The 22,921-nt window shown below is 39.7% G+C and overlaps 2 protein-coding genes and 2 long non-coding RNA genes across 8 annotated transcripts; 2 read left to right on the top strand and 2 right to left on the bottom strand.

Moving 5' to 3' along the window:
* Positions 1-341: 341 nt before the first annotated feature.
* LOC103513083 (epimerase family protein SDR39U1) lies at positions 342-20,166 on the top strand. 4 transcript variants are annotated; one of them, XM_026826379.1, is made up of 7 exons: positions 1,746-1,873; positions 2,139-2,245; positions 2,799-3,006; positions 3,682-3,831; positions 6,613-6,803; positions 8,046-8,119; positions 19,412-20,166. In XM_026826379.1, exons 1-7 carry the CDS (start codon positions 1,792-1,794, stop codon positions 19,599-19,601), a joined length of 1,002 nt encoding a protein of 333 aa, XP_026682180.1. In that variant the 5' UTR covers positions 1,746-1,791; the 3' UTR covers positions 19,602-20,166. The 4 variants fall into 4 exon arrangements, with proteins under 4 accessions (XP_026682182.1, XP_026682181.1, XP_026682180.1 ...); XM_026826381.1 differs by lacking the exons at positions 1,746-1,873; positions 8,046-8,119 and adding an exon at positions 342-489 and having other exon boundaries at positions 19,338-20,166; XM_026826380.1 differs by lacking the exons at positions 6,613-6,803; positions 8,046-8,119 and adding an exon at positions 7,176-7,366 and having other exon boundaries at positions 1,744-1,873; positions 19,338-20,166.
* LOC113469002 lies at positions 8,923-9,381 on the bottom strand. The gene is made up of 2 exons (XR_003392554.1): positions 9,323-9,381; positions 8,923-9,145 (listed from the first exon to the last, which is right to left on the bottom strand). It is a non-coding gene; the product is annotated as an uncharacterized LOC113469002 (long non-coding RNA).
* LOC113469001 lies at positions 9,538-11,286 on the bottom strand. Its single transcript, XR_003392553.1, has 2 exons — positions 11,154-11,286; positions 9,538-9,640 (listed from the first exon to the last, which is right to left on the bottom strand). It is a non-coding gene; the product is annotated as an uncharacterized LOC113469001 (long non-coding RNA).
* Positions 18,502-22,299, top strand: LOC113469000 (atherin-like). Of its 2 annotated transcripts, XM_026826383.1 has the most exons (3): positions 18,502-18,738; positions 21,409-21,481; positions 21,696-22,299. In XM_026826383.1, the coding sequence occupies exon 3, from the start codon at positions 21,696-21,698 to the stop codon at positions 22,296-22,298; it is 603 nt and encodes a 200-aa protein (XP_026682184.1). In that variant the 5' UTR covers positions 18,502-18,738; positions 21,409-21,481; the 3' UTR covers position 22,299. The 2 variants fall into 2 exon arrangements, with proteins under 2 accessions (XP_026682184.1, XP_026682183.1); XM_026826382.1 differs by lacking the exon at positions 18,502-18,738 and having other exon boundaries at positions 21,183-21,481.
* Positions 22,300-22,921: the final 622 nt, after the last annotated feature.

Here is a 22,921-nt window from a genome sequence, read left to right on the forward strand (position 1 = left end):
GGCCACAGAGAAAAATCACGGGAGGTTTTTCGAAAGAGGTTTTTTCATGGGCTCGAAATTTGAAAAATTTCCAAGTTGATTAAAAATTTAAAAATAAAAGCACAAGGTATTGAATTTTTACTGTAGGAATATATTTTTTCAAATAATATTAATCGATTTTTATTTTTCATTCATTGTATTCTTTTATTTAAAGATTTTAAAAGCCTTTGCAAGTTTATTTGCATGACGTGAACGGGCAACGGGCCCTACTACCCGAGTACAATTTTTCTCTGTGGTAAATTTTTCTCTGTGGCTGTTATCAGGTAAATTTTAACCGCCCTTTTTGAATTTTCTGAATGTGAAGAAGTGAAAATTTTTGGAAAGTCCTGCAGAAATTCGAAGAAAAGTCACTTGAACTGAAGATTGTTGGTGAAAAACTCTTTTAAAACTGAAGTAAAACCAGCTACCAACATCATCGTTTTTGAAACATGTCGAAGAGTGTACTTGTCAGTAAGTAGTCCATCCAGAAATACTTTATAAAGGGAATCAAGTTCGTAGACAGAGGAAAAATCATTTCCCTTTCCTTCTACAAAGACCAGGATCATGAGGACAAAATCATTTCCCTTTCCTACTTCAAAGATCAGGATCATTCTGCTGCGCTAGTAAAATAAAAACTAAGTTTAATGACTTTACCTAGGCACAAAGGTCCAGAATCTAACCCTTCTCATCAAGGGGACTGACTTCTTCTGGTCTGAGTAAACTAGGAAATTGAAACCCCATATCTGCCATAACCAGACTTATCATAAGGACCAGTTTAGGCAGACAGGGGAAAAAACACTGGTCACAATAGATCTAAAGGTCACAGTGATAAAATTGCATACTCTCTCAAGAGAGGAGCAACCAGACTCATAATAATAAAATAATAAAGTTTAATGACTTTGCTTGGACTCAAACCACCAATCTCCAGACTCCACCACACTAACTTGAAGACTAAAACTAGATTGCCAGCCTAGTTAGTTTTTGAAGGTAGCACATATTTTGCCTTGTAAGTGCTAGGTTGCAGGTTTGATTCTCCACCTGGGACAGATTTTATCCTAAACAGATAAGTTTGTTCTTGGAACAGCTGGCTTTCTCCTATCCTGTCTTCATTTTTGGGACAATAGAACCATAACAGTTCCCTCTAATAAGCCTCTTTTTTTAAGAAAAAAAAAAAAAAAAAAAAAAAAAACTGGATTTTGGGGGATTTTTTCACATTTTCTCACACAAATGAGCTCTGAACTCGAACTTTGTCGCGACGATCTATGAACTCAAAACGAGAAAGTTTTAGATAACACTTCTGTCGATCATTTAAGACCGGTTTTAGCGTCACCTATGTTAAGCTAAGCCGAGCAAGGCCAATAAATGGATGGGTGACAAAAGCAATAAAGGGAGAACAGGCTCTAGTCTTGATTTTAAATCATTACATGAAAGTAAAATCAAAAATCTGGTGTGAACATCACACGACTTTCTATTACATTAAACTTCTCAACTGTAACTCGGACAGTTCTAAAAGTTTCACCATTCGATTCGGCGTGAAAAATCCCATGGGATCAACTATTCACATGCTTACTTGTTAATGGTTCACAAATAAAAGGGAAATTTGTTGACACAGGGGAGTATCGAACCCGAAACTTCTCAACTGTAAGTCAAACAAAAAAGGTTACTCATAAATGTTTGTCGTAAAAAGATGATAACTCTTGATTATGTAACTCATTGTTTTGATTACAAGCTTCATTATTGTTTCTCATTTAGTTTGTTTCTTAAATTAACAAAATGCAGTTCTTGTGTTACGCTCTGATTTGCATTCTTTATTTATCAATGGAGTCAAATTGTGAAAAGGGATCTGTTTTAATAAGTAAGATCTAAATTCTAAACTTCTATCCTACCTACCTACCTACTTGTTTTATTTTTTGGATGAATGGATCTAAAAAGAATTCAGTTTTCTTTCTCTCCTGGGCACTTTCTGTACCTTTTCTATGCAGAAAAGTTTTATGAAAAAGCCCTAATGTACCTAGGGGAAGTACCCATTTTCCTTGTTTTCTGAAAGTCAGTTTTTTTTTCCTTTCTGTTCAATTTTACATATTTAATTAAAGTTACATTTCTATGATTTATGATTCTAGCTGGAGGAACAGGGTTCATCGGTAGAGCCCTCCAGTTCTATCTCCGACAGAAAGGATATGTAGTGAATATTGTGTCTAGAAAGCCAGGACCCAACACTGTGACTTGGGTAAGAATTTACATCAGACATTTCATGATTGCTTGCCATCCAGAACGTCCTGGGTTCAATTCCTAGCTAGAGTTAAAAAAAAAAAGTGCCCATATTTCTATTGTACATTTTTCACCAGGTTATTTTCTGGTGTTCTTGTGTTGATCCAGCATATAAATGTGAAGTATTGTGTCTCATATCAATAGCACCCATTTGATGAGAGACATACTACAGGATAGACATGCTACAACACAGAATACATGAGCAGTTGTTCCATTGCTATGAAATAATAACCAACAATGGGAAGAAAAAAACTTTTTTTAGTTCATAGCTTCCACACCTGCTCTACAATTACAAACCTTACTTTTTTCTGAGGAAAATGACCTACTGATCAATTTCTTTGCATTAGTAAACAATGAGAATCTTTTGTTATATATATATTTTTTTTAATCTGCCAAAATTGGCAACATTTTCACAAGGAGTTCTTTCTATCTTTAGCTGACTGTTTTATGCCAAAATTGGTATTTTTTTCTCAATGAGTTCTATCCTTAGCTGACTGTTTTATTCTATTCAGGACACTCTGGACAAATCTGGTCTACCTGCCGGTACCCAGGCAGTGGTCAACCTAGTCGGGCAGAACATCTTACAACCAGGCTCCCTATGGACAGAGCAGTACAAGAAAGATGTCTACTCCTCTCGCGTGAATCGAACCCAGGACCTTGTGAAGCAACTGCTGGCTGCCAACCAGTCGGTGAAAGCTTTTGTGTCTTTTAGTGGTGTGGGTAAGTTTGGTCTTCTTAGACCTGATCAATCAGACATATGTAGCATGTCAGGTGCTGACTAAGGACAGCCACTCACTATCAGGGAGACTGACAAGTTCACTTGATCAGGTCCGCCTGTCAGGTCTACCTGATAGTGTGTGTGCTTAATGCTCATCAGGTATCAGGTAGCCCCGACAGACGGACCTTTTCAGCCGTACCTGTCAGGACAGGCGGACCTGATACCACCTGCCGGTCTACCTGTCACTATCAGGTAGACCTGACAGGCAGACCTGATTTGTTTTTAGGTGTCTACCTGATAGTAAGTGGCTGGCCTAAGGTTTTTGAAACTTGTATTCATGTTTGAGTCCTCTTTGTTAATACTTTCTTTATTCACATCTACCTACCTTTTATGTCTCTAAATGGTAGAGTTCTTTCTTGAAAGAGTTCTTCCAGAGTTCTTTCTTGAAAGAGTTCTTCCAGAGTTCTTTCTTGAAAGAGTTCTTCCTGTTCTTTGGCAGAGTTCTTTCTTGAAAGAGTTCTTCCTGTTCTTTGGTAGAGTTCTTTCTTGAAAGAGTTCTTCCTGTTCTTTGGTAGAGTTCTTTCTTGAAAGAGTTTTTCCATCCAACCAACCATTATTCTAGTATTTCTTATTTTCCTTCCATTTCAATAGGTGTATTTTCCCTCTGTTTTCCGCAGGTATTTATGAGCCCAGCACAGATAAGGTGTACGATGAACACACTCCGCTTGTTGCTAATGATTCAGATTTCTTTCAAACGCTCACTCGAGACTGGGAATCCGCGGCCCAGGCAGCTTCCAAACAAATACGAACTACCATAATCAGATCCGGTGAGAATTTCAAAGATAAGAATTGTAAACGCTAGGTGGTGGGAGCGATTCCCGCCCTGGGCGAAATTTTCCTGAACAAATAAGGAGATTAGAGCTTAACTTCATACACAAATAGCCCAATAATAAGGTACTTAGCCCTAATTCAAATCTAATAAGGTAGCCCTAATTCAAATCTAATAAGGTAGCCCTAATTCAAATCAAACACCACCCGAATATTTATTTTTAAATGATTGCACAACCTGGTAGAGCTCGAATCAATTAATTCCCCAAAGTCAGTGACCTAAAAACACATTCCCTGTGTCCCCTGCCCCGATCAGACCTGGCAGTGCGATGGGCCAAAGATCTGATGTGAACATCGCACGACTTTCCTTATCCCATTGAATGATGCTTATTTGGGTGTTCTTCCATTGTAACTTCTACAATATCTCTAACCGTTTACTTAGTTGGCATATCTGAAAACCGGCAAAAAGCGGCCAAAACACCGCCAAGCGTTGCACCGATCTTAACCAAAAGTTTCGTGTGGCATCCTTGTCACATTTGACAGCTGCATACCAAATCTCTAGCTCTTACTGTTCTCGAGATATTTTGTTTACAGACACACAGACGTTGGCATATCTGAAAACCGGCAAAAAGCGGGCAAAACACCGCCAAGCGTTGCACCGATCTTAACCAAAAGTTTTGTGTGGCATCCTTGTCACATTTGACAGCTGCATACCAAATCTCTAGCTCTTACTGTTCTCGAGATATTTTGTTTACAGACACACAGACCAGGGGGTTAGGAGGGGAAAAAATTGAGGGTAAAAAAAAAAATGGTAGCTAATGACTATCAGCTGGTTGAGGGTGATGAACTCATGACTATCAGCTGGTTGAGGGTGATGAACTCATGACTATCAGCTGGTTGAGGGTGATGAACTCATGACTATCAGCTGGTTGAGGGTGATGAAATCATGACTATCAGCTGGTTGAGGGTAATGGTTGAGGGTGATGAACTCATAACTATCAGTTGGTTGAGGGTGATGAACTCATGACTATCAGCTGGTTGAGGGTGATGAACTCATAACTATCAGTTGGTTGAGGGTGATGAACTCATTACATATTTCAATAATCTTTTTACACTGGTAATGCCGTCATTGGTCGCTACTCGATTAAAGTAGCTACTCAATTGTCTTAACGAGGCTGAATGCACCCTGAACTCCAAGCACAGAGCCAAAAAAACTTTGACCCCACCGGTAATCTAACCCGGGACCTCCGGCGTGCAAGACGAGTGTGATACTCACTCGGCCATGGAGGTTGCTTTAAATTTCTCGTCATTTCTAGTTTCTATTCTGCTTACCTCGATCTAAATACCAAGCAGGATCAGCAACAAATTGTCTTATATCGGCCAATATCCTGTCAGCTACACCACTGTCCAGTACCACCGAATTGAGAGGTCTACGCCGCTTTGGGTGACCGAATGGACGCCATTCAGAGCCAAGCGCTGTGTACATGACTGTCTTGCCCTCGTATTGCTTTAGTGCTAGTGTGCGAGCTGAAAGAGAGAAGAAACAGAGTGATACCATGAAATAAAATAAACCAAACTAGTGGTTCAGTGAACTCAGAAAAAGGCTCAATCTGGGGCCCCCCAAAGGTCCAATGGGGTCCAAAGTTCAATGAGCAAACGTACTTTATGTGTTTGACATATTTGGGAAATTTCATCAAAATTGGACAAACTGTTTGATAGTTATGGCAACTGTTTGGGTTTCTGCATAAAAAGGTCATAGGTATTATATCTTCTTCTTCTTCTTTGTCTTTTTTTTTTTCTAAGGATCATTTCTTCCTACCTTCTTCAAGTATATTGAAGAACAAACTCCTGTCTCGGCCAAATGCAGTCAGGGTTACTGTTTCCCATGGGATGCCTTGCTGTATATCCAAGGTGGTGGATTCTCGAGATCTTTCGACACGAATCCAGTTCCCTTGGTAACTGAAAAATAATATAAAGCCCTAGAGTTTAAGATAAACACAAAAAAGAACTGACAAATTGATATCACCACCCGATGATTATTAATATTCTTGACGCTTTTTTTTTTAATGTTGATAGATTCATTTAGAACTTACATTGTGCAGGGTCTAGATTTAAAACAAAAATTTGTGTAATCAAATTATATCAATGTTGATAGATTCATTTAGAACTTACATTGTGCAGGGTCTAGATTTAAAACAAAAATTTGTGTAATCAAATTATATCATTAACAAAATTCCATGCCTCAGCTGAGATTGAACCCACCACACCCTTATTTGAACAGCAATTGAATGTAATTTTACCTGAAGACATAAGTGTCGATTTACCTGAACAAATGAGTGCCTATGCTGGGTATGAAGTCATATTTTGTTTTCACGTAACCTGTGTCAAATTTCTCAAAGCTAGTTTCCACACTCAGATGTTGAGTTTTCTTTGCACCCCGCACCGTAATCCAATGTAGAAGCCAGTGGTAGCTTTTGTCACGACAGGGGATTTCCAACGTAATCATGTAGTGACGTCTGAACAGGATTGTTCAAGAAAAAGGAGGAGAAAAAAAATTCTATTTTGTCTGGGTTAATTTTAAATAGATTCCAATTTTTGACTGGTAGGTATTACATTACATTGAAATGGGGGACCTTCGGAGTCCAGTATGTAGGACTATTGCACCCCTAGGTATGGAACCCACGCCCTCCTGATTACTAGGCGAGTGTCTTGACCACTACACTACCGAAGCAAATAAAGACCAATCAAATTGCCCATTCATAAAATTCTTCCATTTTCAGGCGTGGTGTTAGGAAACGGAGGGGGCATGATCAACGTTCAATATTGGCCATTCTTCTTCGGCCTCGGGGGCCCCGTGTCCCCCGGCACTCAGCCCCTGCCCTGGATCCATATTCATGATATGGTCCGTATCATAAGACTGGCCATTGAGAATGAGAGTGTGAGTGGAGTGGTGAACGGAGTAGCGCCTCAGGTAAGATGTCCTACATTTGGTACCTTGGTGTTTATATTGAATGACTGGATGATATGGTCCGTATCATAAGACTGGCCATTGAGAATGAGAGTGTGAGTGGAGTGGTGAACGGAGTAGCGCCTCAGGTAAGATGCCCGGTATGGAACCCACGCCCTCCTGATTACTAGGCGAGTATCTTGACCACTACACCACCGAAGCAAATAAAGGCCAATCAAATTGTCCAATAATAAAATTCTTCCATTTTCAGGCGTGGTGTTAGGAAACGGAGGGGGCATGATCAACGTTCAATATTGGCCATTCTTCTTCGGCCTCGGCACCGAAGCGAATAAAGGCCAATCAAATTGTCCAATAATAAAATCTGTCCATTCACAGGCGTGGTGTTAGGGAACGGAGGGGGCATGATCAACGTTCAATATTGGCCATTCTTCTTCGGCCTCGGAGGCCCCGTGTCCCCCGGCACTCAGCCCCTGCCCTGGATCCATATTCATGATATGGTTCGTATCATAAGACTGGCCATTGAGAATGAGAGTGTGAGAGGAGTAGTGAACGGAGTAGCGCCTCAGGTAAGATGTCCTATATTTGGTACCTTGGTGTTTATATTGAGTGACTGGATGATATGGTTCGTATCATAAGACTGGCCATTGAGAATGAGAGTGTGAGTGGAGTAGTGAACGGAGTAGCGCCTCAGGTAAGATGTCCTATATTTGGTACCTTGGTGTTTATATTCAGTGACTGGATGATATGGTTCGTATCATAAGACTGGCCATTGAGAATGAGATTGTGAGTGGAGTGGTGAACGGAGTAGCGCCTCAGGTAAGATGTCCTATATTTGGTACCTTGGTGTTTATATTGAGTGACTGGATGATATGGTTCGTATCATAAGACTGGCCATTGAGAATGAGAGTGTGAGTGGAGTAGTGAACGGAGTAGCGCCTGAGGTAAGATGTCCTATATTTGATACCTTGCTGCTTATGTTATTCTGTTTGACTCATTAACAAATGAGCAAGTGAATAAATAGTCGATACGATGTGGTTTTTTACGCCAGATCGAATGGTGCAACTTTTATCACTATCGGACTTATAGTTGAGAGGTTGACCGGTTCGATGCTCCCCTTTGTCAACTTTTTTTTAGTTCTGCAAATGTAATAGAAAGTCGTGTGATCTTCACACCAGATTTTTTTCCCATCTTTGGAATCGAACCCGGGACTATCTTCATGAGAGGTTTTTTTCGCTTTCATTTCAGATCATCACAAACGCACAGTTCAGTCGCGCTTTTGCGGCGGCTCTAAACCGTCCCTGCCTCTTTACCGTTCCCGGGTTTGTCCTGAAGCTCGTGTAAACCTCTTGAAAAAAAAAATCCTTTCAGAAGCACTATACAGCTATACATGTACACAAATGAAACAGTCAAAACACAGATTTTTTTTTAAGTTACTCCGTTTAGTGGTGGAAGCGACGATATTATGCATTTTTTATAATTATTTTCCTATGAAACTTCTTTTCATATAAAAAATTAATAACATAATTGTCATCGCAATTAATAATAATTATAATTATACCATGGCCTTTTTTTATGTCCTGCATCCTTTGATACAAAGGTAGATTATTTTTTCAATATTATTATTATTATTAGATTTTTTCCAAGCGTTTTTTTTTTTCCTCCTTAATCAGAGTGCGTTAAAAAGAGCTAGTGTAGCTATTCGTTTATCTATGGCGTTCTGATGACTTGTTACGAGCTTGTTACTACGAGTGTAAAATGCACTAAATGTTCAGAGTACTTTAGAGTGTTCTGCTATAAAACTCTCTACTATTTCTAGATATCTAGAGAACAGTTCAAAGACTTGAAAGAACGAAACGAGTTTAACACTAGACGATTTCTTTTTATTTTTTTGTTTTTCTATTTTTCATTAAATGTCAGCTCCCATGGCGTAGTGGTCACTGCGCTCGCCTTGCACGCGGGAGACCCGGGTTCGATTCCCGATTTTTCTATTTTTCATTAAATGTCAGCTCCCATGGCGTAGTGGTCACTGCGCTCGCCTTGCACGCGGGAGACCCGGGTTCGATTCCCGGCGGGGTCAAGAAATTTGTATCATGCAGATAATTGATTCCGTGACTGGTAATGTTACTCCCAATAATTCATCCTTGAAATTTTGAAATATCCTTGTACCCGAGTCCATCTAGTTCTAGCAGAACCCACTGTTAATCCAGTGGATTTTAGAATGGATTCCTGAGTTCACTCTGATTCTAGTAGATTCCACTAATATTCTAGTGGGAGTCCTCTAATGTTACTCCCAATAATTCATCCTTGAAATTTTGAAATATCCTTGTACCCGAGTCCATCTAATTCTAGTAAAGTCCACTATTGATTCAGTGGATTTTAGAACAGATCCCTGAGTTCATTCTGATTCTAGTAGATTCCACTAATTCTATAGTGGAAGGTCCACTAATGTTGCTCCCAATGATTCATCCTTGAAATATCCTTGTACCCCAGTCCATCTAATTCTAGTAAAGTCCACTATGAACCCAGTGGATTTTAGAACAGATCCCTGAGTTCACTCTGATTCTAGTAGATTCCACTATTCTATAGTGGAAGGTCCACTAATTTTACTCCCATATCTGGTGTATATTCTTGAGGGAGGACGAGGAGGAGAAGAAGAAGTAGAAATCGAAGAAGGAGGAGAAGGCGGATGAGAAGGAGAAGGAGGAGGCGGAGGAAGATCACTTATGTTACTCCCATATCTGGTGTATATTCTTGAGGATGGTATCCGAGGGGTCGCGTTTGTATCGCATGAAATATCCTTGGACCTGAGCCGCTGATATGTTTTTACCTGTAGCCAGGACCTGGAATCAGTCGAGGCAATGATGGCTGAGTTAGAAAATAATCAATAGATACCTATTTAAAAAAAAAAAAAAAGATGAGTGTTCCACCGCCGTTTTTATTTCGTAGCAATGGAACAACTGTTACATTAGACGCTTGTGGCCTGTATCGTAGCATGCCCATCCCGTAGTATGCCTCTCATCAGATGGGCGAGAAGAGACACAATACTTCCACCCGCCCTTCGGCTACAAGCTACCCGCGCCCTCACATTTACCTCATTCAGCCTGAGTAGGGCCGGGGAGAAGCCAGTAGCAAGCGATTGCCCCGATGGTCACTCATCCGGATACTAACCACGCGCAACTTCAGTGATCCATTTGGAACTATTTGTAGTGGGATTTCAGTACAGGTCCCTCTAATCCTAGTAGATTCCACTATTGATCCAGTGGATTTTAGAATGGATTCCTGAGTTCACTCTGATTCTAGTAGATTCCACTAATATTCTAGTGGGAGTCCTCTAATGTTACTCCCAATAATTCATCCTTGAAATTTTGAAATATCCTTGTACCCGAGTCCATCTAATTCCAGTGGATTTTAGAACAGATCCCTGAGTTCACTCTGATTCTAGTAGATTCCACTATTCTATAGTGGAAGGTCCACTTATGTTACTCCCATATCTGGTGTATATTCTTGAGGATGGTATCCGAGGGATCGCGTTTGTATCGCATGAAATATCCTTGGACCTGCGCTGCCGATATGTTTTTACCTGTAGCCAGGACCTGGAATCAGTCGAGGCAATGATGGCTGAGTTAGTAAATAATCAATAGATACCTATTCTTCTTCTTCGTCTTTTTCTTCTTCTTCTTCTTCTTCGTCTTCTTCTTCTTCTTCCTTCTGAAGTTCTTCTTTTTCTTCGCCTTTTCCCGTGTACAGATGGGGTCGGCCTTTTTTCGTCAGCCTCTCAATCAGCCCTAACCCCTAACTCGGGTGATTGCTTTGGGCTGACATTTGGTTTTGGCTACAAAATTTTTACGAGTGGATGCCCTTCGCAAGTTCGCACTCAACCTTTGCTATTACTTTAGCAAGGGAAAGTGAGGCTGGTATACTCCCTGTTTAAAGCACCCCAGCCAGACTAAGCGGGCCTGATTCCTGTTTAACGTCCCCTAGCGCAGACAGTTGGAACTTGAGTGGCGAAAAAAGCCCGAGACCCAAGTCTGACAGACCTAACACCCATATTTATGAACAAAATGCTGGCTCTTAAGTTCGTGCTAAGCATAGTCTCAAGGCATTTGATTGGTAGATTTTGACTTGAGACTGATCTAAGAACGATCATTCTTGTTCATAAATACGAGTGTAAGTCTCTTCACCCGTTCATGCACAGACTGTCTGACAGTCCCAGGTCTGTGAGACCACAATCAGACGGTCTGCGCGTGGCGGGTATTACCTGGTCTGCAAACTTCACCCATTCATGCACAGACTGTCTGACAGTCCCAGGTCTGTGAGACCACAATCAGACGGTCTGCGCGTGGCGGGTATTACCTGGTCTGCAAACTTGCTGGCATTATCCACATCCTGATAGAATCGTTTGTACATTTGCTCCAACTGGTGTCGAGAGCAGAACCCGATGTATTCCTTGAGATCAACACGGCCCGGCCTCACCAAAGCTGGGTCCAGTCTGAAAGAAGAAATAAAATTATGTAATGTAATGTAAATGCAGTTTCTTTGTGTTATTATGTCACAACTTTGGTGCTCACTGCAGCATTGTAGGATTTTCCCTCGGTAAAGAAATAAATTATAATAAGACCAAGAAATAGATCGAGGGATTTTTTAAAGGGACTTTTTTTTCCAGAGGTTTGACAGAGGGAACTGTAACTGCTATGGTCTTATTGTCCCGAAATCGAAGAGAGAAGGAAGACAGGATAGGAGAAAGCCAGCCGTGAGCCTGAGGAAGAATTACATCAGTTCAAAGGGGAAATAACCTACATCGTGAGTGCTTGAGTGGACATCAGTTGTTTATTTGTTTAATTGTTACATAATAAAATGTTGTTTAAATGTTAATTGTATATCAGAATTTACCCAACTCTTCTTCTTCATCTCAGTACCTTATCCTAGCTAACACACCAGCCAGCTGATCCGACTTATTCGGATGGCCCAAAGGTTGGCCTAATGTTCTCCAAAGACTATCCGTGGCAGGAGTCAACAAGGCCCTAGGCTTTCGTTATAAAGGGAAATAAAACCGTGGTGCAGTGATGTGAATATTTTCTGCGCGTGGTATAACCAAATGTGAAAGGAAACAATGTGGAAGGAAAATCCTGCGTGAAATGCACAAGACGCATGTTACACGCTGTCTGTTCTATTTTTCTCACACTGTTCCAAACTTTACTCCGGAGAGCTTAGTGTGTGTTTTCTACTCCGTATACAGGGTGTTCACAAAATTCCCACGCAATCACGATAGTCCTATACATTCCGCAGTAAACTGCTAAATCAAACGGACACGCAAGATTTTTTCTCCCCATTGATTGATTGATTTAGGAAATTTGATAGAGGGAACTGCAACAAAATGGAGTTCTTGTCGCCCCGAAAGCGAAAAGAGAAGGGGGACAGAATAGGAAAAAGCCAGAGTTTTAGGTGTCTACCTGATAGTAAGTGGCTGGCCTAAGGTTTTTGCAACTTGTATTTATGTTTGAGTCCTCTTTGTTAATACTTTCTTTATTCACATCTACCAACCTTTTTTGTCTCTAAATGGTAGAGTTCTTCCAGAGTTCTTTGGTAGAGTTCTTTCTTGGAAGAGTTCTTCCAGAGTTCTTTGGTAGAGTTCTTTCTTGGAAGAGTTCTTCCTGTTCTTTGGTAGAGTTCTTTCTTGGAAGAGTTCTTCCTGTCTTTGGTAGAGCTCTTTCTTGAAAGAGTTCTTCCTGTTCTTTGGTAGAGTTCTTTCTTGAAAGAGTTCTTCCATCCAACCAACCATTATTCTAGTATTTATTATTTTCCTTCCATTTCAACAGGTGTATTTTCCCTCTGTTTTCCACAGGTATTTATGAGCCCAGCACAGATAAGGTGTACGATGAACACACTCCGCTTGTTGCTAATAATTCAGATTTCTTTCAAACGCTCACTCGAGACTGGGAATCCGCGGCCCAGGCAGCTTCCAAACAAATACGAACTACCATAATCAGATCTGGTGAGAATTTCAAAGAAAAGAATTGTAAACGTTAGGTGGTGGGAGCGATTCCTGCCCTGGGCGAAATTTTCCTGAACAAATAAGGAGATTAGAGCTTAACTTCATACACAAATAGCCCAATCTGAAGATTAGGTATGAGGGCTAGAGAGCCCTAAAGGATGGGTTAAGCTTCTACGAATCTACGAGATAAGGTTCGTTCTAGGAGCGGCTAGGTTTTTCCTATCCTGACCTTCTTGTCTCTTCGATCTCAGAACGATAACACCTCCGTTGTTACAGTTTGTTCCAGGAGCGGCTAGGTTTTACCTATCCTGCCCTTCTTGTCTCTTCGATCTCAGAACGATAACACCTCCGTTGTTACAGTTCCCTCTTCAAGAAGCACCCCAAGAAGAAGAAGGAGGAGAAGGAAGAAGAAGGAGAAGAAAAAAAAATTCTGTTTTGTCTGGGTTAATTTCAAAGAGATTCCAATTTTTGACTGGTAGGTATTACATTACATTGAAATGGGGGACCTTTCGAAATTCCTGTGTACGGAGTCCAGTATGTAGGACTATTGCACCCCTAGGTATGGAACGAGGAGAAAAAAACTCTGTTTTGTCTGGGTTAATTTCAAATAGATTCCAATTTTTGACTGGTAGTTATTACATTACATTGAAATGGGGGACCTTTCGAAATTCCTGTGTACGGAGTCCAGTATGTAGGACTATTGCACCCCTAGGTATGGAACACACACCCACGGACCAATGACTGAAACTTTGGATTTAGGCTCGAGGGATCTCAAAACGTGTTTTGGCACTGAAAACTGACCATCGAAAATCTGACCCGATTACATTACATTCCTTTCTATAGGACACCAACAACAATAGGATAAGGAAAGTAAAAAGTGACACCGAATCATTTCGTCGTGTACGATTTAATTTGTTTCGAACGCCGCGGTGTCTTTTTCTCGCCCGCGACGGGATTTTGTGTGAAATTTTTTCGTGAAAGTGTGAAAAATTCCCGTGTAAATTAAGAGAAAATTCCGTGTAATCTTGGAATTTGGAATTTTTTGTGTGTTCTTTCCATATGGGGGGCAGATTGAACATTTGAAGATTCTTGTGTCTCTCTGTGTTTCGGAAGATTTGTGTCTTGTGTGTTTATTTTGGATAGTTTTTGAATAATATACTTTCTATAATCTTGGAATTTGGAATTTTTCGTGTGTTCTTTCCATATGGGGGGCAGATTGAGCATTTGAAGATTCTTGTGTCTCTCTGTGTTTCGGAAGATTTGTGTCTTGTGTGTTTATTTTGGATAGTTTTTGAATAATATACTTTCTTCTTGTAAGATTGCGGACAAAATATATCTCGGACTTTGTTCTTTTATCTGATTACAATTGTGCAAGTGGAGTTTTTCGTTGTTTATTCCGTGCCCAAACCAATTTTTTCGTAATTTTACACGATCTTTCACTTTTCCGCGGACTTGTTTGTTTTTGAGAAATCGGGAGATCACACGGACTTGTTCGTTCTTTTTAATAAATCGGGAAATATTGTCTACCCTTCTTATTTCAGCTGTTAATTCTTACAAAACATTTCTTTAAATTAGAAATTAAATTAGATAAATTCAAATTAAATCCACTTTTTAAGAAATATCTCCGGAATTCCGTGTAATCTTGGAATTTGGAATTTTTCGTGTGTTCTTTCCATATGGGGGGCAGATTGAACATTTGAAGATTCTTGTGTCTCTCTGTGTTTCGGAAGATTTGTGTTTTGTGTGTTTATTTTGGATAGTTTTTGAATAATGTACTTACTTTCTTCTTGTAAGATTGCGGACAGAATATATCTCGGACTTTGTTCTTTTATCTGATTATAATTGTGCAAGTGGAGTTTTTGAGTTTTTCGTTGTTTTTTCCGTGTCCAAACCATTTTTTCTCGTAATTTTACACGATCTTTTGCTTTTCCGCGGACTTGTTTGTTTTTGAGAAATCGGGAGATCACACGGACTTGTTCGTTCTTTTTAATAAATCGGGAAATATTGTCTACCCTTGTTATTTTAGCTGTTAATTCTTACAAAACATTTCTTTAACTTAGAAATTAAATTAGATAAATTCAAATTAAATCCACTTTTTAAGAAATATATCCGAAGTTGACTTCTTTATAAAAAGGAGATTTGAAACACGTGGTTTCGGAATTCTAATTCAACATTTTCGTATGTTGCACTTTTCTCTTTTGCTCAAAGTTTAAAAAATCGCAAGTTTTCGTGATTTTGACAGGTGGCAATTCTAGTCCATTTTTATTTTCCAAAAAGTCTCATAAACATATTTTTAGATTTTTTTTTAGCTGAATCCCCTTTATTTTAGTACCCATATTTGTGATTATCTGAGACGTTTGTATTTTTTTACCCCGTGTTCATGTTTTAACAAATGACTTCTAAGTGGTGCCAGTAAATATTCCATTTTGAAATCGATCGCTCATTTCGCTAATTTCGTTTCGTTTCGTACGTACCATATTGACAGCGTGTGAATAATTTTAATGTGACTTTTCAACTGTGTTAAGGTTATTTCAATTTTTTACAGACTCATCATTTGATTTGCTGACAAATTATCAGTTAACCCTCTTGTTTTAAATACCTAGTTACCTTCGGTCAATCTCTTTATTCTCTTTTTAAACACTTCCCTTTGGGAGCTTGGTAATTCTATCGAATGAGATAAAGTGAAATGCCAACTCTCTAGTAACAAACACAAAATCGTATGAGGTAAAGCAGTGAAAAGCCAAGTCTCTAGTAATAAACCCAAACCCGAATGAGGTAAAACAATCCCGGCAGCCATCCCGTTAAAATGGACAAGCGATTATTGGTGTTACTTACTTACTTCCTGGTCTGGAAACACCTCAGATACGATGCCAGAATGTGGTTTCACTGCTACTTCGTTTGCAGCCACAAGGTCTTCCATGGTGCAGACATGATCAAGTATTGGGCAAACTAGAAGATGGGCCATGTCCTGAGTAGTAGTTCCACAATCCACATTCACAAGATGTGTCATTGTCATTTCTTTCAAGGCCCCATTTGAGTCTATTGCTTTTGCAGTTAAAGCCGAGCTTTTTCACAACTTTAGTGAATATCACAGCATTACTAAGAGCCTCCTTTGCAATCAATTTCCATATTTCAATAATCATTTTACACTGGTAATGCCGTCATTGGTCGCTACTCGATTAAAGTAGCTACTCAATTGTCTTAACGAGGCTGAGTGCACCCTGAACTCCAAGCACAGAGCCGAAAAAACTTTGACCCCACCGGTAATCTAACCTGGGACCTCCGGCGTGCAAGACGAGTGTGATACTCACTCGGCCATGGAGGTTGCTTTAAATTTCTTACATTTCTATGATTTTATGATTCTAGCTGGAGGAACAGGGTTCATCGGTAGAGCCCTCCAGTTCTATCTCCGACAGAAAGGATATATAGTGAATATTGTGTCTAGAAAGCCAGGACCCAACACTGTGACTTGGGTAAGAATTTACATCAGACATTTCATGATTGCTTGCCATCCAGAACGTCCTGGGTTCAATTCCTAGCTAGAGTTAAAAAAAAGTGCCCATATTTCTATTGTACATTTTTCACCAGGTTATTTTCTGGCGTTCTTGTGTTGATCCAGCATATAAATGTGAAGTATTGTGTCTCATATCAACAGCACCCATTTGATGAGGGACATACTACAGGATAGACATGCTACAACACAGAATACATGAGCAGTTGTTTCATGGCTATGAAATAATAAACAACAATGGGAAGAAAAAAACTTTTTTTAGTTCATAGCTTCCACACCTGCACTACAATTACAAACCTTACTTTTTTGTGAGGAAAATGACCTAATGATCAATTTCTTTGCATTAGTAAACAATGAGAATCTTTTGTTATATATTTTTTTTTTTTTTTTAATCTGCCAAAATTGGCAACATTTTTGCAAGGAGTTCTTTCTATCCTTAGCTGACTATTTTATTCTATTCAGGACACTCTGGACAAATCTGGTCTACCTGCCGGTACCCAGGCAGTGGTCAACCTAGTCGGGCAGAACATCTTACAACCAGGCTCCCTATGGACAGAACAGTACAAGAAAGATGTCTACTCCTCTCGCGTGAATCGAACCCAGGACCTTGTGAAGCAACTGCTGGCTGCCAACCAGTCGGTGAAATCTTTTGTGTCTTTCAGTGGTGTTGGTAAGTTATAAACAGGGAGTAGATAGTCCAAATTTCCTTATGCTAGATATATCAATAGAAAAGGTTGAGTGCGAAGGGCATCCACTCGGAAAATTTTGTTTAGCCAAAACCAGTTGGCCCCAAAGTGATCACTCTAAAGCTGATTGAGAAGCCGATGACAAACGCCGCCACCGCCGACCCCATCTAAACATGGGAAAAGGCGAAGAAAAAGAAGTGGCGTCGGTAAGTTCAGCCAGAAACCTACAGAGCTAATGCAGTCTAGGATGTGTGTTTGTTCAATTTTCATGTTAGAACTGATCAATTAGGCATATATAACATGTCATGAGCTGACTAAGGATATTGCAACTTGTATTTATGTTTGTGTCCTTTTTTTTCAATAGGTACTTCTTTTCACATGTAGTCATGTAGGTAGCTATCATAACGTATTACGTTATGTATACCTCCATAGTCTTCATACCCAAACGAAATTACCTATGTCAATAAACAGGTGCTCTATTAAACTGTTAGTAGGTATAATGAAACTTACTGTTCTAAACTGACAATCTAAGGCCGGCCACTCACTATCAGTGATAGTAAGTTGCTGGCCTAAGTAATGCACTACTTATACTCATTATTATTTTTTGCCTCTACCTACGTATAAATGGTAGGGTTCTGAAAGAGTTCATCCACCTAACGACCCGTTATTCTATCATATTACTCTCTGTTTTCCACAGGTATTTACGAGCCCAGCACAGATAAGGTGTACGATGAACACACTCCGCTTGTTGCTAATAATTCAGATTTCTTTCAAACGCTCACTCGAGACTGGGTCCTAATTCAAATCTAATAAGGTAGCCCTAATTCAAATCTAATAAGGTAGCCCTAATTCAAATCTAAGAAGGTAGCCCTAATTCAAATCAAACACCACCCGAATATTTATTTTTAAATGATTGCACAACCTGGTGGAGCCCGAATCAATTAATTCCCCAAAGTCAGTGACCTAAAAACACATTCCCTGTGTCCCCTGCCCCGATCAGGCCTGGCAGTGCGATGGGCCAAAAAATCTGGTGTGAACATCACACGACTTTCCTTATCCCATTGAATGATGCTTATTTGGGTGTTCTTCCATTGTAACTTCTACAATATCTCTAACCGTTTAGTTGGCATATCTGAAAACCGGCAAAAAGCGGGCAAAACACCGCCAAGCGTTGCACCGATCTTAACCAAAAGTTTTGTGTGGCATCCTTGTCACATTTGACAGCTGCATACCAAATCTCTAGCTCTTACTGTTCTCGAGATATTTTGTTTACAGACACACAGACAGACACCCACACACCCACGGACCAATGACTGAAACTTTGGATTTAGGCTCGAGGGATCTCAAAACGTGTTTTGGCACTGAAAACTGACCATCGAAAATCTGACCAGATTACATTACATTCCTTTCTATAGGACACCAACAACAATAGGATAAGGAAAGTAAAAAGTGACACCGAATCATTTCGTGGTGTACGATTTAATTTGTTTCGAACGCCGCGGTGTCTTTTTCTCGCCCGCGACGGGATTTTGTGTGAAATTTTTTCAAATTTTTCGTGAAAGTGTGAAAAATTCCCGTGTAAATTAAGAGAAAATTCCGTGTAATCTTGGAATTTGGAATTTTTTTGTGTGTTCTTTCCATATGGGGGCAGATTGAACATTTGAAGATTCTTGTGTCTCTCTGTGTTTCGGAAGATTTGTGTCTTGTGTGTTTATTTTGGATAGTTTTTGAATAATATACTTTCTTCTTGTAAGATTGCGGACAAAATATATCTCGGACTTTGTTCTTTTATCTGATTACAATTGTGCAAGTGGAGTTTTTCGTTGTTTATTCCGTGCCCAAACCAATTTTTTCGTAATTTTACACGATCTTTCACTTTTCCGCGGACTTGTTTGTTTTTGAGAAATCGGGAGATCACACGGACTTGTTCGTTCTTTTTAATAAATCGGGAAATATTGTCTACCCTTTATTTTAGCTGTTAATTCTTACAAAACATTTCTTTAACTTAGCCAGGTAAGATGCCCTATATTTGGTACCTTGGTGTTTATACTGTTCTATTTGACTCATTAACAAATGAGCAATTGAATAAATAGTCGATACGATGTGGTTTTTCACGCCAAATGGAATGGTGCAACTTTTATTACTATCGGACTTATTGTTGAGAGGTTACCGGTTCGATACTACCCTTTGTCAACTGTTTTTTTTTTTTTTTTTTTTTTTTTTTTTTTTTTTTTTGGTTCTGCAAATGTAATAGAAAGTCGTGTGATCTTCACACCAGATTTTTTTCCCCATCTTTGGAATCGAACCCGGGACCATCTTCATCTGGGTTTTTTCCGCTTTCATTTCAGATCGTCACAAACGCACAGTTCAGTCGCGCTTTTGCGGCGGCTCTAAATCGCCCCTGCCTCTTTACCGTTCCCGGGTTTGTCCTGAAGCTCGTATACAGTCCGGAGCGTGCTCGGATCATTCTCGAAGGCCAGAAAGTCGCGCCTAAAAGGCTCTTGGAGGAGTTTAAATACGAGTATAAGTATCCTATTGTGGACGCTGCTTGTAAGGAGACGGTGGCTCAGTTTTGGCCCAAGACTCCGTTTTTGAGTAGTCATGAGAAGTAGTGTTCAGTGCGCTTTGTGTGATTGTAGTATAATTAAGAAACTAAGGTTTGTAAATAAAACATAGTATATTTTTTATCTTGCTCAAATAGATACCTACTCTTGAAGATGCAAAAAAACAGACAAAACAAACAAGCAGACACATAACGTACATTATCTTGGTGACATAGAAGTAAAAAGTTCCTGAAGATAAAAAAAAAGAAACTGATCCCTTTGTGCATAAATAAACTTGAAGAATAAATCAACACCAATAATTCAATCAACTCAAGTCAATAACTACTTACTCAATCGTAATATTATCTAATTAACCAATCTTAATAAATATAAATTAAACAAGTAAATGGACAGGTAGAACGTTGGAAAAAAACTCTTGCAGAGATGAAGGTTATTCAGACACCTTAAATGTACCGGAATCTATATCCCTTTTATGAATTTAATTGTCCTGGATACAACAATCCCAGACGAACTATTTTCAATGGCTACAACCAAGAAGAAGGAAGAAAAATATCCAATTTGTATCCAAAGTATGGCATTCCAAATACTGAAAGGGGCGTTACACTTTACCAGATCGCCAGATCGTCAAATGAAGAAGTGGATGGAATGTAGCTGATTATTTCTGAGGTAAGTTAAGACCAAGAAGAAGGAAGAAGAACATCTAATTTGTATCCAAAGTATGGCATTCCAAATAATGAAAGGGGCGTTACACTTTACCAGATCGCCAGATCGTCAAATGAAGAAGTGGATGGAATGTAGCTGATTATTTCTGAGGTAAGTTAAAGGGACCTTCTGATTCCCAATAGTTGGTTAAACCTCTGATATATTAGTGCTACAAGAGATGGGGTTAACCCTCTGAGTTTTACAGTACAATGAACTATTTTCAATTATTACTTAAAAAGTCAGGTAATAATAATAATCTACCTCGATTTTTTTTTTTTTTTTATTTCTGCTGGGATTAAAATTATGTTAGGTTGCAGCTAACATTTTAGTGATACACGCCTAATAGTTAACTTGGAAGGTAGCGTTTGTCTTGTAATCGCTAGGTGGCGGGTTCGATTTCCGCCCTAAGAGTATGTTATACTGAACAAATGAGGTTCGTTCTCAAAGAGGCTGGCTTTCTCCAATCCTGTTTTGATTCTTGCTTCGCTTTTGGGACCATAGAGTATGAAGTTTCCACTGGTCTAGACAGAAAGATAACATTTTCAGACTGACAAAAAACTCATAAAAGATAAAAAGATAACATTTTCAGACTGACAAAACTGAACAATGCAAAACCCTCATGAAAAAACCCTTTATCATCGTTACAAATCCCGGGCTGTAATTCTGGCTGAAGAACACAAACATCACCCAAATTCGTCTTAATTTACGGTTAACAAATGATGAAACACACTCATCTGCATTTTTACTTTCCCTTATCCTATAATAAGGAAAGTAATGTATCCGACAAAATTTTTGATGGTCAGTTCTTTGTGCCAGAATACGTTTTGAGGCCCCTAGAGCCTAAATCCAAAGTTTCAGCCATTGGTCCTTGTGTGTGTCTGTCTGTAAACAAAATATTTCGAGAACGGTAAGAGCTAGAGATTTTAATGTGACTTTTCAACTGTGTTAAGGTTATTTCAATTTTTTACAGACTCATTTGCTGACAAGAAATTATCAGTTAACCCTCTTGTTTTAAATACCTAGTTACCTTCGGTCACTCTCTTTATTCTCTTTTTAAACACTTCCCTTTAGGAGCTTGGCAATTCTATCGAATGAGATAAAGTGAAAAGCCAACTCTCTAGTAATAAACACGAAATCGTATGAGGTAAAACAGTGAAAAGCCAAGTCTCTAGTAATAAACCCAAACCCGAATGAGGTAAAACAATCCCGGCAGCCATCCCGTTAAAATGGACAAGCGATTGATTTGCTGACAAGAAATTATTAGTTAACCCTCTTGTTTTAAATACCTAGTTACCTTCGGTCAATCTCCTTATTCTCTTTTTAAACACTTCTCTTTAGGAGCTTGGCAATTCTATCGAATGATAAAGTGAAAAGCCAAGTCTCTAGTAATAAACCCAAACCCGAATGAGGTAAAACAATCCCGGCAGCCATCCCGTTAAAATGGACAAGCGAAAAGAAGACATCAAAAAATTCTTCTCCAAAATCCAAGTCCCCCACTTGGGAGGATCACACAAACCCAGCGCGGACTCTGAAAGTGATTCAAACACAGACCCCATCCCCGGGAAGTCTCTCCCACGCCCACCACTCGCTACGCCTCGAGCCTCGCCCGCCTTGGGCCCGCGGAGCGCGGCGCTTTCCCGCTCAAACCAAACCCTGTCCTCGTCAACGTCAAGTCTGCCGCGCGGGCAGAGTCCCGCTCCGGCGAATGCTCCCGCTACGCTCAAGCCAGAACTTGTTGTCACCGGAACGGACGTCTCGCCGCCGAAGCCCCCGCGGAAAATCTCCAAGCCCGTCCTCGGCTTGAAGATCCCGGATGAGAAGCTCTCGTATAACCCGTCCGCGGCGCCACAGTTCCCGTCTTCGTATAAAAGTTATACACCGGCGGGGATGATCAATATCCCGCTCACCCCGGGAGCGACTATACCGGCCGCTACGTACATCCAGGCGTATCCGAATAAGGCGTCCGAGTTTATGTTCAAACAGTTTGCAGGTGAGATTGTGTGTTGGGGCATTGGGTTTCTGCTGGGATTAAAATTATGTTAGATTGCAGCTAACCTTTTGGTGATACACGCCTAATAGTTAACTTGGAAGGTAGCGTTTGTCTTGTCTTGTCTTGTAATCGCTAGGTCGCGAGTCCGATTCCCGCCCTCGGCGTATGTTATCCTGAACAAATGAGGTTCGTTCTCGAAAAGGCTGGCTTTCTCTTATCCTGCCTTCCTTCTCGCTTCGCTTTCGGAACGATAAGACCTTATCAGTTTCCTCTATCAACCCTCTGGTATTAGTTCGAAAGCAAAAATTGCTCAAGACAATAAAATGACTCCCTTAGTATTTGCTTTTTTTTATTATTATTTTTTTTTTCTTTCCAAGTTAGTTTATTCGTATTTCCATTGGTCTAGACAGAAGATAACATTTTTAGACTGACAAAAAACTCATAAAGTTAACATTTTCAGACTGACAAAACTGAACAATGCGAAACCCCCATAATCATGAACCATGACTTTATCATAGTTACAAATCCCTGGATGAATTCTCGCTAAAGAACACAAACATCACCCGAATTCGTCTTAATTTACGGTAAAAAAATACACTCATGTTCATTTTTTCACCTTACAAATTGACATTGGCACATTTATACATTACGTGGATTTGCATTTATACCAAGATTT

The sequence above is a fragment of the Diaphorina citri genome, unplaced genomic scaffold, assembly GCF_000475195.1.
Source record: "Diaphorina citri unplaced genomic scaffold, Diaci psyllid genome assembly version 1.1 scaffold922, whole genome shotgun sequence".
Classification (NCBI taxonomy): Eukaryota; Metazoa; Arthropoda; class Insecta; order Hemiptera; family Psyllidae; genus Diaphorina; species Diaphorina citri.